Source organism: Miscanthus floridulus, chromosome 3 (assembly GCF_019320115.1).
Source record: "Miscanthus floridulus cultivar M001 chromosome 3, ASM1932011v1, whole genome shotgun sequence".
Classification (NCBI taxonomy): Eukaryota; Viridiplantae; Streptophyta; class Magnoliopsida; order Poales; family Poaceae; genus Miscanthus; species Miscanthus floridulus.
In genome coordinates this window covers 91,102,169-91,119,583 of record NC_089582.1, presented here as the reverse complement: position 1 = coordinate 91,119,583, position 17,415 = coordinate 91,102,169, and the positions used below count along the sequence as shown (strand labels likewise).

Here is a 17,415-nt window from a genome sequence, read left to right as displayed (position 1 = left end):
GCAATAGGTAGAAACACTGTCAGCATCACATGACAATCGTGAGCCTTGTAGTGTGTTATTGACAAGTTCTTCATCGACACTAGCTTTTTCACATTCGCTGAAAATCCAGTCGGGACTTTGACACCCTTAGGAAAGTTCATATAGTTCTCTTCTCGTCTAGTGTTAGATTGAAGCATGCCGCGGACAGAGTGTATTTTCCATTAGCCTCAGGTACCGGGTGAAGCTGTGGCATCACATTTAGCTGCACCATGTCTTTCAATGATTTCAGACCATCCTTTGACTTGCCTGTGTCCATCAAGGTAGCAACGAGACTCTCAAAGATATTCTTTTGCACGTGCATAGCATCAATGGCATGGGGGATCTCCAAGTCTGGCCAATAAGGCAGATACTTAAAGAAGATCGATTGTTTCTTAAAAGGTACGCCTTCGACAGGGGGTGTGCTTCTATCTTTGTTCGTTCCATCCAGATTCTTTTTTCCCATAGACGACGCGTATGTTTTTCACCATTCTGTACACGTGTTCTCTATTATGATGTCTCTTCGGAGAGGGTTCAATCTCTGGGGTGTTGTCATAAAATCTAAAGAACAATTTGCTGCGGTACTTGTGACTTGTCTTTAAGAAGCGTCGGTTCCTTAGGTAAACTATCTTCTTGGATGCATGAAGGTACACCCATGTAGTACCATCCAAGCAAACCAAGCATCCTGTCTTCCCTTTGATCTATCCAGACAAAGCAAACAGCACGGGGTAATCATTGGTAGTAACAAATATTATTGCTCTACATATGAAGTCCTCCTTTCGGAACGCATCGTACATCGGCTCCCCATGCCTCCATAGCCTCTCTATTTCTTGCATCAAAGGCTCGAGGAACACGTCTATATCAATGCCTGGTTGTTTAGGGTCAGAAATAAGAATAGTGAGGAGAATGTACTTTCACTTCTGACACAACCACGTTGGGATGTTGTACATGATCAAGATCACTGGACAAGTGCTGTGGCCGCTCATCCTCTCATTGAAGGGATTCATTCCATCGGTGCTCAAGCCAAATCGTACATTCCTTGGGTCATCGCTGAATTCTTTGTGCTTCTCATCGAACCTTTGCCACTGACTACAATCAGCCGGGTGTGCAATCTTATCATCATCCACCTTGCGCTCATCATTCCACTATGTCATGAGTGCAGCTTGTTTAGGGTTTAGGAAGATACGTCTCAAGCGGTAAGTCACTGGCAGGTACCACATTACCAAGGCAGTAATTCTTCTCTGCTTTGCATCGTTGCCTAATAGAGTATCATCTGGGGGCTGAGATTCTTGTACCACCTTTTTTTTACCCTTCCTATTCCTTTTTTCCCCGTGGATGCTTCGTCCCCACCATAAAGGTCATTGTCTTGTACCGGCTGGTCCCACACTGGGGACATTTATCCAGTGACTTGAACGTTTTGCCACGAAAAAGTATACAGTGGTTGGGACATGCATGGATTTTTTCAACCTCCATTGTCAATGGACTTATGGCCTTCTTTGCTTGGTATGTGTTGGCGGGAACTGAGTTTGGTTGTGGTAGCACCCATGATAGGAGATGCAATAGATCATTGAAACTACAGTCTGACCAGCCGTACTTAGCCTTCAGGATGAGTAGCTTAAGCACAAAACGTAGCAATGTCTAATATGTCGGACAGCCCTTTTCAACACCATACACAGTCTCTTTCGATGCTTTTGTCACCTTTTCCAAATTTTCTAGATCTTTCGGGCTATTTAGGTTCGGATGGTTTCGTATGCTTGGGTTACGCGAACCAATCATGCTGTTAAAGGCTGGAGATGGAGAATCTTGCTGGAATTACCTGACGCTACTAACCCTGGAACCTAACACATCCCTGAGAAGCTTCAAAGTTTCCGACAACTAAGGTATTATAGAAAACAAGTTAGATTAATGGTATCTCTATCTATGAGACAACTGTATTATTCAAATGATAATTATGTTCAGCATTTCTATCGCTGAAACATTGGCGATTGTACATGTTTATAAGGTGCCTTGGTAAAATTTTACAAGTTATATAGTAATTATTAGTGCAAAAGACGGCGACATACCACAACGTTAGGATGCATGGATTGCAGCCAAATCAAAACATCAGTAACGGACCGTCTGGCATTGTTAAAACTGCACACTTCAGACAAAGGCCAGCGCAGCGCCCAGCAAGTGTATGCACCGAAGAGCCGTTTGGCGTTATTGAAAACACACAGACTGGACAACACAACAGCGCAACGCTTGGCGTGTGTACGCACCGGACCATCCAGTCGGTGAAAAAAATGCACATACCAGACAATAACATTGTAGCGCTGGAAAACATGTAAACCCTAGATTGAAGAAACGCACCGACCAGATCGTTCGGTGCTTTGATTTTCACCTGGAAGATCTTTGAACATTGGTTCAGGAGACATAACTATCATGCTTTCATGGTGAAGAGTGACTAGGTTTACAAGTAAACCAACAAAGGTAACTATCATGCTTGCATGACAAAAAAAAGACTAGTTTCTCACAAACTAGCAAATGAGCCATTGGAACTCTTTGACCGAGAGGACCCTGTGAGGACAAGGATGTTGGCAGCGGGTTGCGCTAGGTCGGCCTCCAAACCTAGAGTGCCATAGTTGGCCGTTGGATCAAGAGAGGAAAATAACTGGGGTTGGAAAAGTAGGGCAAAGGAGAAGATAGAGTGAAAATTAAATTTATAGATTGATTGGTGCAATTGGATAGATCCCTCAAGTGGTCGTGGCCATTTGCGAGCTGTTTGGTACGTCCACCAGTAAAGTAAACGTAAACGAACTTAGTTCAAATCATCCCTCCCACTGTAACGTCTGCGGGCATAATTTATTTGCGTTTGCGATACGAACCTGACAACCAAACATTATAGGGCGGGAGATCTATTCCAGAAAATCCAAATATATCGCGAAAAAAAATCTCAAAATAAACTCAAACCAAACATATGGACCCCTTTGGATTGTGGGGAAAATAAAAAATAGGATTAATATTCCTACGAATTCAGTTGTTGTAGCTTGATCCAAACATATGGACCCTTTGTTCGCATGAATCATCCACAGGAAAAACGTTGGAAACTTTACAATGTGCTTGATATCACAGGAAAACCATAAAAAAATCCACTCAAACCTCATGTTTCTTGCTTTCTGTTTTTCCCTACAGTTGATCCGAACACCCATTTCTATAAAATTTCTGTATTTTCATTCCTCTATTTTGCATATGTACTCCTATCTCATTTCTGTGTTTTTATTTCTGTATTTTTTTAATACTGCATTCCAAGGGGGCTAAAGTTGAGTCCATCAAAGACTCACCTGGAAGAGAGAATTATGTCTTTGGCACGGAAACAAATCAATTTTTCTTATTTGACACTAGAAAATTTTGAACTTATTTATCTAGCACTGAGTTGAAATTTTCTTCCATAAATGGTACTACCATCCATTTGGACCGGTAACAGTATCAAGTGGCTGGCAAATTTACATGAATGCCCTTGTTTTGTGCGCCGGCAGGCGAGGCCGCCCTGCAACCTGGGCGACCCGTGCACGATGAGCCGCGCTAGCTGGCCGGAGCGCTAGCCAGTGAGCCCACCACTCCACGTCCGTCGCGTCGCGGCATTGCTGGAACACCGGCGGACGAGCTCGCATCACCGCGTCCCCCGCACCGCGCCGTGGGCGGGCACCAGTGCCGGTAGGCAAGGCCATCTCTGGGAGTCCTCTGCGCGTCTCGCTGCCACTTCCATCCTAGGCCGTCCTACCACCACGCCGCACCCCCCGCACCGTGAGCTTGTGCCAGCACCGGCGGGTGAGGCTTGCCGCGTCCCCTGCGCCGCGACCGGTCATCTCCGGGTAGGATCGCGCCATGTCCGCCGCAAGAGGCCTCCGTGAGCTCCTAGACATCGCCGGCCGATGGCTCCTCTACCCCATCCTCGTCTCCTCCAGCATCCATAGATATAGGGTTTCTTTTTTTTAGAAGAAGAGGAAGCATTAGGGGAGAAGGAGAGGCATGCGTGAGACCATGACTCCACGTGTACGCCCGCGCCAGCAGGAGACAAGGCATGTGCTAAACATAGGGGCATTTTGGTCCTTTTGAAAGAAAGCGGATATGGTCAATATGGATACACCAAATGGACGGGCAGTGCTATTTACGGAAGAAAATTTCAACTCGGTGCTAGATAAGAAAGTTAAAATTTTCTAGTGTCAAATAAGGAAGACTGATTTGTTTCAGTACCAAAACCATAATTTCCTCTAAGCATTATGACAAACAGATTTGCTACGGTTAGCAAAAGTAACAAACTAATCACCACCTCATGAAGTTAAACTAGATCGGCAGTTCCCCTAAAAAAAAACTAGATCGGCAGTTTGTGCATGGGTGTTTACTTTGTTCGATAAAAATATTGTACACACTGCCTTTCACATTAAACAGGACAAAGATCCCGCCAAAAAATGAATTACTACTCTAGATGTATCGCTTTATACTGCTCAAACGTAGTAAAACCAGATGTCACGAGTCGCCTTCTGGTGAAAGAATGAATAACCAGAAAACACCCACCCCTGCGCTTTCATGCGCGTGCCCCGCGACCGCCAGGGCGCACGGCACCGCTCCTCGCGCTTTGCCGCTGCTGGGAGCGCGCGCGCAGTGCACACAGCTGCGCCTCCCACACGTCCCTCGCGAACGCAGCACCGGCCGGGTCTTCCTCCTCGCTCGCCCTCAGCTCGGCGTCGTACCGGAGCCTCTGCGCCGGGTCGGAGAGCGTCTCGTAGGCGCGCCGCAGCTCGAGGAAGAGCTCCGTGGACTCGGCGCGGCGCGACGCCGGGCACACGTCGGGGTGGTACCGCAGCGCCAGCCGCCGGTACGCGCGCTTGATCTCCTCCGCGCCCACGGCCGCCGAGTGCTCTAGCGACAACACCTTGTAGTACTCTTTCTTGCTTCCCTCCGAGCAGAAATGATTAGCCCTTGGCGACGTAGCCACGGCCTTCACCGTGCAGTGGCTGATCCTCCGGCAAAAGACGGCAGCTCTGGTGATCCTGCCTGTGCCTTCAGTCCTCGTCGGCATCGTGATGGTGGTGCTGGTGCTGGTGGCCACAACGTAGGCCTGCAGGTTAGGTAGCTAGGCAGCTAGCTGATCGAACAAATAAGCAAGCCGGGCGTGTATATATAGCCGTTGGCAGGGCGGCCAGGAGACGAGACAAACTAGCTAGGCGGGGCCGGTGATATACGCGTTTTGCACGGGTGGTTGCGTGGTCGCCATCGTCGGCGAGCTAGCTGTGGCGGGACGGCACAAGACGCATGCGTCGAGGTCAAAACTAAGTTTTGTGAGAGTAGGTGTGTGCTGTGCGTGCCATTCGGATTATTGGCATTACAAATTGAAGCGAGGCCGCGCGTGCGGGTTGTCGTGCTAGGCCGGTCTCTCTCCCATGTGGATACTTATTGAAATCGGCAACGGCGAGAAGTGATGGACGGAGTGGCCACGTCGGCTCCCGGCCGCCGGCCGGCTGTTAGGTTCTTCGGTGGGGTACTCCAGGCTCTCAGTTCATGTATGTACGTGATGCATGCCCTGCTCACATTCACATGACGTCGCGTGTACGTAGACGCACGTATTGACTGTAGACCATTGTAGAAGGAAGAAACAGTCGTCTAGTGCTGCAAATAATATGATTTGCCACCGCAAAAAAGATGATTGTTGTCGTATGTGCGTTGGAGCTCGGCCTTCAGTAATCGTGTCAAAGTTGTATCCATTCATTAGGTGCATTACTTTGTTACTTAGATGCATGAACATGTTTTGTACAAGCGTAGAATCGCGGGCAGGGGTGGAGACTTGCACACCACTGCGCCGTGACCGCGTCCAGGAGGCTCACTCCGCCACGGGTTGTTCGCCGTGCTTGTCGCGTGGACGTTCTCAAATGACGGCGTACCACGCAGCAACAAACCGTGGCGGGGAAGTCGGATCGAGCCATACATAAGATCAATGAAATGCATCGGGTAAAGCTGCGCCATTCGCAGTGAACCAACTCGCCGAGTTCTGTGCTCTCTCTCTCTCTCTCGTGTGTTTGCAAGCTCACGCCGCCGCTTAGGGTTTTAGTTGCCGCGGTCACCACCGGCCGGTGCCGCGACGTCGCCAGAGCTGTATCAGAGCGAGGGGAGAGGTATCCAGTGGATCCAGTGATCCACCGAGAGAGTGTTCGGAGAGAGAGATCGCAAGCCGCGCCGCCAACCACCGTCGAGCGCCATGGGCGATACATCCACCAAGTCCACCGTGAAGGAGAGCTCGCTCATGTGGCCGATGCTCACCAGCGACAACTACACCGAGTGGTCCATGTTGATGCAGTGCAACTACGAAGCGTTGGAAATCTGGGAGGTGATCGACCCAGGTACCAACCCGAAGCGCGCACAAGATTGACAAGCTATGAGCGCCCTCCTATGCTCTGTACCCAAGGAGATGTGGCAGACGTTGGGGAGGAAGACGATGGTGAAGGAGGCGTGGGATGCAGTGAAGACGATGCGGATCGGAGCCGATCGCGTTAAGGAGGTGAACACCCAGAAGCCCTTGAAGGAATTTGAGAACATTCAGTTCAAGGAGGGGGAGTCTGTCGATGATTTCGGCATGAGAATTACCAATCTTGTCGGTAATCTCAAAACCTTGGGCGAGACGATCGATGATTTCCGCGTCGTGAAGAAGTTTCTGCGTGTGGTGCCACCTCGGTTCACACAGATCGTGGTGTCCATTGAGATGTTCGTCGACCTCAAGACGCTGATAGTCGAAGAACTGGTCGGGCGATTACAGGCGGCAGAGGAGCGCTTCGATGAGAAGGTCGACCAGATCGTTGACAAGGCCGGGCGGCTAATGCTCGCCGAAGAAGATTGGTTGGAGAAGCATAAGCACCGATTCCACCCTGGCAACAAGGCTGGAGGGAGCGGTGGCGGCGGCGGCTCCTCAAAGGGCAAGGCGGCGGCGCGCCCTGACGGTGGTGCCACGGGTGCAGTCAAGTTGACCTCCATGGGCACGCCGAGAAGGAAAGACCGGTGTCGCAATTGCGGCATCTACGGCCACTGGGCGGAGGACTGCAAACACCCACCGAAGAAGGAGAAGAAGGACGGCACACAACCGGAGGCCAACGTCGCCGTCGGCGGGGCCGATCACGGTGGCGCTCTGCTCTTGGCCACGTGCGACGTCGCGCGCAGGCTGACTTAGATCGTGCACCTGTCGGAGAAGGTGATCCCCATCGCTGTCCCCGACGGTGTGTGGGTGCTAGACACCGGCGCAAGCAATCACATGACCGGGACGCGATCGGCGCTGACACAGCTCGATCAAAGCGTTCGTGGCTCAGTGCGTTTCGGTGATGGCTCTCACGTGGAGATTGAGGGCATCGGCTCAGTGGTGGCGCAAGGTCATCATCAGCAGCACAAGGTATTGACTGACGTTTATTACATTCCTAAGCTGCGTAGCAATATCGTCAGTCTAGGGCAATTAGAGGAGAAAGGTTTCAAAGTGGTTCTGGAGAATGGAAGGATGTGTGTGTATGATCAGGGACGTGCTCTGTTGATATCTGCTCCTAGAACAGCTAATAGGCTCTATACTGTTAAGTTGAATTTAACTGAACCAATATGCCTGTTAGCAAAAGCAGAAGATGTAGCTTGGCGTTGGCATGCTAGATTTGGTCACCTCAATTTCAGAGCTCTAAGAGATTTGAGTAGCAGAGGGATGGTAACTGGCCTGCCAATAGTGAACAAGGTGGAGCAGATTTGTGATGGGTGTGTTCTTGGGAAACAACATAGAATTCCTTTTCCCAAAGCTTCAGGGGCAAGAGCTAGTCAGGGTTTACAGCTAGTTCATGCAGATCTTTGTGGTCACATCACTCCCAAAATACCGGGGGTTGCTCATATTTCCTACTAGTAGTTGATGATTACAGTAGATTTATGTGGGTGGAGATGTTAAAAACCAAGGATCAGGCACTGGAATACTTTAAAAAGGTGAAATAGAGAGCTGAGCTGGAAACTGACAGAAAGCTAAAAGGATTAAGAACAGATAGGGGAGGAGAGTTTACATCTCATCTGTTCTCAATCTTTTGCAATGAGCAGGGTATAAAACACTACACCACTACTCCCTATACTCCCCAACAAAATGGAGTAGTAGAGCGTCGAAACCAGACAGTGGTTGAGATGGCTAGGTGTTTACTGAAATCCATGGATGTTCCTGCAAGGTTCTAGGGTGAAGCAGTGATGACAGCAGTTTACATACTGAACAAATCCCCAACGAAAAGTCTTGAGGGCATCACCCCATTTGAAGCTTGGTACAAAAGGAAGCCTAATGTGAACCATCTCAGAACATTTGGTTGTGTGGCTTATGTGAAGCATAATGGTCCTGGTCTGAACAAACTGTGAGACAGATCTACTAAGATGGTGCTCATCGGCTATGAGCCAAGCACTAAAGGCTACAGGTTCTTTGATCCAGCTACTGGTCGGTTGGTGGTCAGTAGAGATGCATTGTTTGATGAAGGACAAGCATGGAAGTGGACCAATGCAGAAAATCCAACAACTGAAGAAACTGAATCTTTCATTGTGCATTATGAGTTGCCTGATGAAAATCCGACAACAGAAGATGTAGTTGCCCAGCCATCAGCAGAAGCAGGAGGGGAGGCTTCTGTTGGGCAAACTGGTGTTGTGGCTCCACATGATGCAGCACCATCACCACAACACTCCCCAGACTCAGTGCAAGCTCCACATCATCATCTGGCAACACCTCCAAGTCATGGGTCTGATAGTTTAGAGGAAAGAACTCCCAGATACAGAACTCTGAATGACCTGTTTGATAATACTGAAGAGATGCTTGACTATGAATATAGTGGACTATGTCTACTTGCTGCAGATGAACCAAGTGGAGTAGATGAGGCACTAGAAGAAGATTGCTGGGTTGATGCAATGAGATCTGAACTGAAGTCCATTCAGGAGAATGATACATGGTGCTATGCTAATCTTCCAAAGGGGCAAAGAGCAATTGGACTGAAATGGGTGTACAAGGTAAAGAGGGATCCTGAGGGAAACATTCTAAAACATAAAGCAAGATTGGTGGCAAAGGGGTATGCTCAGAAACAGGGGGTGGACTATGAAGAAGTTTTTGCTCCAGTTGCAAGGTTGGAGACAGTAAGGCTGATTTTGGCTCTAGCAGCTCAAGGCAGTTGGGAAGTGCACCACATGGATGTAAAATCTGCATTCCTCAATGGTGAATTGCTAGAAGAAGTTTATGTCCACTATCCTCCAGGTTTTCTGAATCCCAAGTATCCAGGCAAGGTGTTGAAGTTGAGAAAAGCCCTATATGGGTTGAAACAGGCACCTAGGGCCTGGAATGCCAAGTTGGATTATGAATTGCAGAAGTTGGGTTTTGTCAGGAGTGAAGAGGAACATGCAATGTACAAGAAAGGCAGTGGCAGTTCTCTGTTGTTGCTTGGAGTATATGTTGATGATCTCATTATTTGTGGGCCTGATAGAGACAACATTGCTGAATTCAAGAATCAGATGGGTAAAACTTTTAGCATGAGTGATCTTGGCATGTTAAGTTACTACTTGGGGATGGAAGTAAAACAAAGCCCTGGGCAGATTGCTATCTGTCAAAGAGCATATGCCATCAAGATTGTTGATCAGTGTGGAATGACAGGCTGCAATTCTATTGATACTCCAATGGAGCAGAATTGCAAGCTACTCCCTGGGAACCCTAATCTAGTGAGAGATGTGACCAATTATAGAAGTATAGTTGGGAGTTTAAGATACCTGGTGAACACCAGACCTGACATTGCTTTTGCAGTTGGGATGGTGAGTAGGTTCATGGAATCTCCCACTTCCAAACACTGGGCAGCAGTCAAGAGGATTGTGAGATATGTTGCTGGTACTTCTGATTATGGCTGCAAGTTTGAGAAGAAATCCATTTCAGGTCTGAAACTCTTGGGTTACTCTGATAGTGACCATGCTAGAGATCTTGAGAAGAGGAAAAACACTACAGGGATCCTATTCTTCCTGAATGACAATGTGGTGACTTGGTCATCACAAAAGCAAAGGGTTGTATCACTATCAAGTTGTGAAGCCGAATACATAGCAGCAGCATCAGCAGCTTGTCAGGGTGTTTGGCTGTCCAGGCTCATAGCTGATCGGACAGGTGAACAAGTTCAGAAGTTCAAACTCTTGATGGACAGTAAGTCTGCACTTGAGTTAAGCAAAAACCCAGTTTACCATGAGAGAAGTAAGCACATCGACACACGATATCATTATATCAGAGAGTGTGTTAGCGATGGAATTGCTGAAGTTCAACACATCAGCACTGACAGACAATTAGCAGATGTTCTAACGAAGCCATTGGGAAGAGTCAAGTTCATCGAGATGCATTAGAGGTTGGGTGTTGTCAGTGTTTGTCACGATTAAGGGGGTGAATTGTTGGAGCTCGGCCTTCAGTAATCGTGTCAAAGTTGTATCCATTCATTAGGTGCATTACTTTGTTACTTAGATGCATGAACATGTTTTGTACAAGCGTAGAATCGCGGGCAGGGGTGGAGACTTGCACACCACTGCGCCGTGACCGCGTCTAGGAGGCTCACTCCACCACGGGTTGTTCACCGTGCTTGTCGCATGGACGTTCGCAAATGATGGCGTACCACGCAGCAACAAACCGTGGCGGGGATGTCGGATCGAGCCATACATAAGATCAATGAAATGCATCGGGTAAAGCTGCGCCATTCGCAGTGAACCAACTCGCCGAGTTCTGTGCTCTCTCTCTCTCTCTCATGTGTTTGCAAGCTCGCGCCGCCGCTTAGGGTTTTAGTCGCCGTGGTCACCACCGGCCGGTGCCACGACATCGCTAGAACTCCTCGCCGGGCTATCAATGTGGGGGTAGTTGTGCAACTTGGCGAGAAAACAACTAGCTAGAGCCAGCGATCGACCCATTGTTTCAGCCAGTAATCGAACATATCCAGCTTATCCGTGGTTCCTGTCTCACACATATAAACCAATAATGCATTTATTGGTCTATGTGTAAGTGGCGCTTTTTCCCTCACCCAAAAGAAAAACAGGGTCATATCCATGGCGTGACGCGCTGTGACAAGGATCCCCACGCGTCTGTATAGTGGAGGACTCTAGGCTTGCATGACGGTTTCCCTCCATGTGGAGGAGGAAGTCTGGCGTGCCATGGAAACCATGAGAAGGCACACCCAGGGAAGCCATGGCGGTAGTAGAACACCTGACGATCAGTGGCAGGCAGAACTAGTGGCCATCAGTGAGCAGTTGGGACGTTGTCAGCCCTCAATGAGCAGTTGGGACGTTGTCAGCCCTCAACTACAAGACAAAGGAGGACTCGCGGCGCCGTGGATAAGAAGAATGAAGCCTTGGGTGAGAAACCCTAGGCAAAACTCAAAGACCACACGACTTGTACTCACATCACCCTCCGGTATGTAAGGCTTCTGTAGAAGGGATCGATCAGATCTCAGCCGATCAATCCCTAGAGTAGCGTAGCGCTCCCCCCTACATCTCTCTCCTTCCCCATTGTAAGAACTCAAATGAGCATTCCTAACACGAAGAACAACACTGCTGGACATAGGGCTTAGATGCCTAAACTAGAAAAAAAACCTTGTGTTTTGAGTGTTTAAGCCGCCTGAGGCACACAAATTGACCCACATCGAACAACCCAATTACGACTGTTGAAACGAAGCCACGATACCATCCTTGGTTGAGGATTTACTGCGCTAGGGATATATAATAAGTAGAAATGTTGACCACACAGGGATAGTGGTTAGAATGAGTCATCTCTAGTGCCTTCACTGAGGTATCTGGTTGTGAGAGGGCCCAAGAGTTGCAGGTAAAACCCAGACCAATTTTTCAAGAAGTGGTGAGGGTTGCATATTAGACCAGGTAAACATTCTGCCTTGTAGGGTAACTTCATTCAAGCCCAAAGGACTAATGGCTTCATTAAAAAGAAACATCTCCATTAGATCCCCTCCTGCTTTGTTTCTATCTTCCGGCCTTCTAAGGGCATCCGCAGTGGTTGAGTCGATTTATCATGACAAAGACAGCCACGTCGGCTCAGCCCATGAATCGACTCATAGCCCAACAGTACCATTGGCCCCCCAGGAAAATAAAAAAACCAACAACATGAGCCGGTTATTCTTATATACGGACTGCTTTCTTCCACCGTGGGTCGATCTGAAGCCTTGACGTGCGCCTGCTCGTCTGGTTGAGGGCGACGGCCTGCGGCTGCACACCCGCATACGCTAGCGCCGCCATTCTACTTCTAATTCCAGCCCGCCTCGGCTCGCCAGCGCCTTCTTCTCTCCCTCTCACTCTCTGGCGTCATCTGACCGATCCGATTCTGGACCGATGGCGGTCCGATCCGGTGTGGTCCGAGCCATGGTCAGAGGATAGCATCCAAGACGACGGCATCCATTGCCGCGAAGGATGGGCTTGTTAGGAAACAGGGTTAGGGTTTGGCTGTTGGTGGGTCACGGCGGCTCCGGTCAACCTCGTAGTTAGAGCCTTGATCCCCACCTCTCTTTATAGTGTTATGCGATAGGAGCCCACCAACCATATTAGGGTTGGACGCCCCCGATCAGGGCACAGATCCAAGGGCCCAATATGCTGTTGGGCCTATTGGTGGAGATCAACTAACATTCTCCCCCTTGATCTCACTACCATCTTTCAATTTCATATCATTTACTTTTGTTTATTCCATTATAGATTAGCACATAGAGCATGTTTTATCGTCACGGTCAATTACCGATAGATTTAACAGCTACAACACACTACTCTGTTCTGAAATAGATACTTAACTTTGGGTCTTCTTTTGTCTAGGAATTTTAGGCTTTCCCTTAAACCCATACTAGCTACATGTTCTCTGAATACGTTGGGTGGTATGCCTTTTGTAAGCGGATCCGCGAGCATCTTTTCGGTACTTATATGCTCAAGACTTATGACATGATCCCAGACTTTATCTTTCATAACATAATATTTTATGTCAATGTGTTTGGCAGCACCACTTGACTTATTATTGTGAGCATACTGTACTGCCGGATTATTATCACAATATAACTTAAGTGGTCTATAGATGTCGTCAACCACCTTCAAACCGGGTATAAATTTCTTTAGTCAGTTCACCTGCCATCGTCGGCGAGCTAGCTGTGGCGGGACGGGCCGATGGATCGGGATGGAGTTTTGCAAACGGCCGGATGGTTCTGGGATGAAGGCGGCAAAGCTATGATGCATCGAGGTCAAAGAGAGTAGGTGTGTGCTATGCGTGCCATCCGGATTATTGGCATTACAAATTGAAACGGCAGACAAGGAACGAAGCGAGACCGCGCGTGCGGGTTGTCGTGCCATCTTGTACCCTCCTGTTTGGACGGTCTGTATGCGTATCCAGATTTGCTTTGATTGCCGACTGATTTTTCTGTCAACACGAGATCTCCGACGAGGGGCTGCGTGAGTAGGGATGAAAATGATACTGATATTTATCCGATCGTCCGTTTGACCGAATAAATGTGAACACTAATGTTGATAGTTACTCGGATATCCGTATAATTTTTCAGATACGGATAATAAATCGGATATTTTATGCGGACACCAAATACGAATGTAATATCGGCAATATCTGTCGGATATCAGATAATCCGCATAAAAATCGGATATATCCGGCCAGCACAGCTCGGATATTATCCGACCAGCACTGCAGGCCAGCCAGCCAGCAGCCCCTGAAGCAGTGAAGCACAGGCGACATCCAGTACTAGACAGCCCAGCAGCCAACCTCCCTATGTAACCCTTGGCAGACGCAGTCACGGCGTCCGCATCCACTTTCATATTTATCACGTTGATTACAGAACATGTGTCCTACTTGGTTCATATTTCTTTCCTCTTTTGTGTTTTTTTTTAATTTTGTTTTCCAAGATAAATAATGAAAATTAATATAAAAATATTTTGCAGCGCTAGTCATGTCTGTCACTTCTCTCCTCTTTCGTGTTTTAAAATTTTGTTTTCCAAGATACATAATGAAAATTAATATATAAATATTTGATAACGCAAGTTATGTCTGTCACGTAGTTTAGTCTTCCCAATTTAATTGCCGCCTTTTATGTTTTCTGTGTCTATATCTTATCACTTATTTATTGCTTTACTCTTTAGGCTTAATCTAGATGGATTCTGGATTCATAGAGTGGTGTAATTGTTAACGCAACTATGATATATATAAATGTTGTCTTTACTCATTATACGAATAGATATTTGTTTCTGACATTCTCCGAATCCGATTCATACCGTATTCGATAATCATTATTCATATCCATAACCGAGACAATATATATTCGTATATGTATCCGATAGCTATCCTTATCCCAATCCGAATCCGAATAAAAATATGAAAACAAGTACAATATTAGTGATATACATTCGTATCCGATCCAATTTCATCCATATGCGTGAGTGAGAGAGAGACGTACCACAACACGTTCAGCTTCCTCGTGAACAGCTCAATCCACACTATCTGCAAGATAAAATGCTGGGTACTGGGTACCGGACGCTTCGGCAGGCCGGTCTCTCCCATGTGGATACTAGCGCTTATTGAAATCGGCGACGGCGAGAGGCGATATGGACGGAGTGGCCACGCCGGCGCCCGGCCGGCTGTTAGGTTACGTTCTTCGGTTGGGTACTCCAGGCTCTCAAGTTCATGTATGTACGTGATGCCCGGCCTGCTTACATTCACATGACGTCGCGTGTACGTAGACGTACGTACTGGTCTGTAGCTAGCTAGCTAGGACCAGTGCAGAAGGAAGAAACAGTCGTCTTAGTAGCACTGCAAATTAAATAATGTGATTTGCCACCGCAAAAAAAGATGATTGTTGTCGTATGCAGGGGTAGTTGTGCAACTTGGCGAGAAAACAACTACCCAGAGCCAGCGATCGACCCATTCGTTCAGCTACTAGTATCAGTGGTTCCTATCGCGCACACAGACCAATAATGCATTTATTGGTCTATCGGGGAAGGGCTCTTTTTCTCTGATCCAAAAGGAAAAACACATATGCGAGGCTGGCTAGATAAAGGGCCCGTTTGGCAACCAGGAACATTTCTGATTCTTGCGAGGATCAGCATAATCACTACCCAACAGGTCAGGTGAGAAACGTTTTCACTCCAGAGTCACTAGAAATGTTTCTCGTTTTTATGCCTAGCAAGGAGAAACGCCAGATAGCTGGTTTTGTGTGATTCTTATTCTTCCCACCTTATACCATAATTTTAGTTAATTATATTTAAGTGAAATAAGTTAAAATAGGTTCTATTTAAGTTGTTCTTCACCCACAAAAAGTTTTGAATTTTTTAAGAATTTTTTTGACTTTATTATTCTTTAAGAAAAAAATATTTTTTTGGATCGGAATCCAACCTACCAGCAAAATAGTTTCACAAAGTGATTCTAATTTATTACCAGAAACGTTTCTTGAGAGATCTAGATCTGGAACATTTCTATGAGAATCTGATCTGGACCCTACCAAACGCATCCATCCTTGTGTGGTTGGATCCAATTAGCGAGCCTCGGCCTTCGAAATCCCAATGAACAGTAAACTCTAGCATCAGCTAGTCTGCTAATGTTCATGTGTTGAAACTAAGTGGTTTCTCATAAGAAAATAGACACCCGATATCAAGTTGAAGACGAACCAAACATGGTTGGTTGAGATGCATGACTACACCTCCCACAACCAGTTGAGCTATACTCACCTCCTACTATATTTGAAGCCCATAACTATTCATGCTTGTGTTGCACGCCATGGGCCCTATATGGTCACTACATACCTCTAAAAATCGATCTTTAGAGTTTGTTAGCTTAAGAGGGTCAACTATTCCTAAAGGCTATTGTTTTAAGTGACGACCGTCTCTATAAGTTATTTTATAGCCAGCTACAGAGTAGTGTGTGGTGGTGTGGTGTTATATATATATATATATATATATATATATATATATATATATATATATATATATATATATATATATATATATATATATAGAACTACTATCCTGTAGCTGGCTACAGAATAACTTATTCTGTAGCCACTTTGAGTTACGATAATTACTATGTTAATTTACGAGATTATAGTAACTCCTTACTAAGTGGTTTAATATAACGTTATGGTAAATATCCCCGTGTGTTATAGTAACCCAACTATCGTAAATATGTATTGACATTACGGTAAATTAGTATATAAAATTATGGTAAATGGAGGTGGCTACAGAATAACTTATTCTGTAGCCGGCTACTGAATAGTCTCTCCCTATATATATATATATATATATATATATATATATATATATATATATATATATATAACACATGTTCTCTAGCTAGATGCAGTTTTACTTCTTCAACGATAATGGAAGAAAAATTTAGCTTCATCCTCTAAGTAGTGGAATCAGGCCAACCTATTACAAAGTAAACATACCACAATGACCTGACCAAGAGAGTTTTATCTTTAATATATATGTTTCTTGAAAGCTCTTGCCATACCCCCCTGTTGGTGATATAGCTTAAAAAGCCACTTGCTTAAAATGTATTTGTTTCTTACTCCCTCTGAATACAAGGTATCAATATAGATAACTAGTTACTTTCCATGATAAATCTAATAGGAAGTGAGACTAGCTCCACTCTAGTTGGAGTGGGAGGTATGATCATGCATCATCCCAACCAACGAAAGCTAGAGTCCACTTTAACTCGGAATTTGAATGTTCATTTTCTTGTTAATGAGAAACCGCCTAGTACTTTCTATGCTGGCCTCATTTTATTTACGACAAATCCAATAATAAACTTTATGTTGTAAATCAATTTAGATAATTAGTTAATTGTGGCCAAATCTAAAAATATTTGACTTAGGACAAATTAGAAAAAAAAACTTACATAGTTACATTTGGAATAAGAGGGAGTATATAAATACTTTAGTTTTCAGCACGGTTTCCTAAATTACAAATTATTATGTTTCATTTATATAAATTTGTAAATCGGTGGTGAAGACCTAAAGTAAAAAGTAAGTAGAAAATGACATTACTTGTGACTAGAGATAACAGCAGTAATATACTAGTACTAATGTCAATGTAAGATTCAATTAATGGCTGCATTGAAGTAATGAAAGGCCGGCAGTATCCTTTAGTCACGGACTTGATGTTGCTTCAACTGTAAGAGCAAGTATAATAACGGGCTGTAAGCCGACTAAATGCTGAGGTGGAGGAGAGAGAGGAGAAGCGGGCTGTAAGCTTACAGCCGGCTTGAGTACAAGAGCCAAGAAAATATGTGAGAGAGACAAGTGGACCATGTATTAACTGTAAAGAGCTAACTACTATATGAGTGGGCCGAGAGAAGGCTGCAAAGAACTTTACAGCCAGTAAGCCGGCTGTATTATT

General features: G+C 46.0%; 2 protein-coding genes across 2 annotated transcripts; one reads left to right on the top strand and one right to left on the bottom strand.

Moving 5' to 3' along the window:
- Nucleotides 1–4,379: 4,379 nt before the first annotated feature.
- LOC136546109 (chaperone protein dnaJ 20, chloroplastic-like) lies at nt 4,380–5,123 on the bottom strand. The gene has a single exon (XM_066538082.1). It carries the CDS (start codon nt 5,072–5,074, stop codon nt 4,580–4,582), a length of 495 nt encoding a protein of 164 aa, XP_066394179.1. The 5' UTR covers nt 5,075–5,123; the 3' UTR covers nt 4,380–4,579.
- Nucleotides 5,124–6,484: 1,361 nt separating this feature from the next.
- Nucleotides 6,485–7,210, top strand: LOC136544036 (uncharacterized). The gene has a single exon (XM_066536322.1). It carries the CDS (start codon nt 6,485–6,487, stop codon nt 7,208–7,210), a length of 726 nt encoding a protein of 241 aa, XP_066392419.1.
- The last annotated feature ends 10,205 nt before the right edge of the window (nt 7,211–17,415 follow it).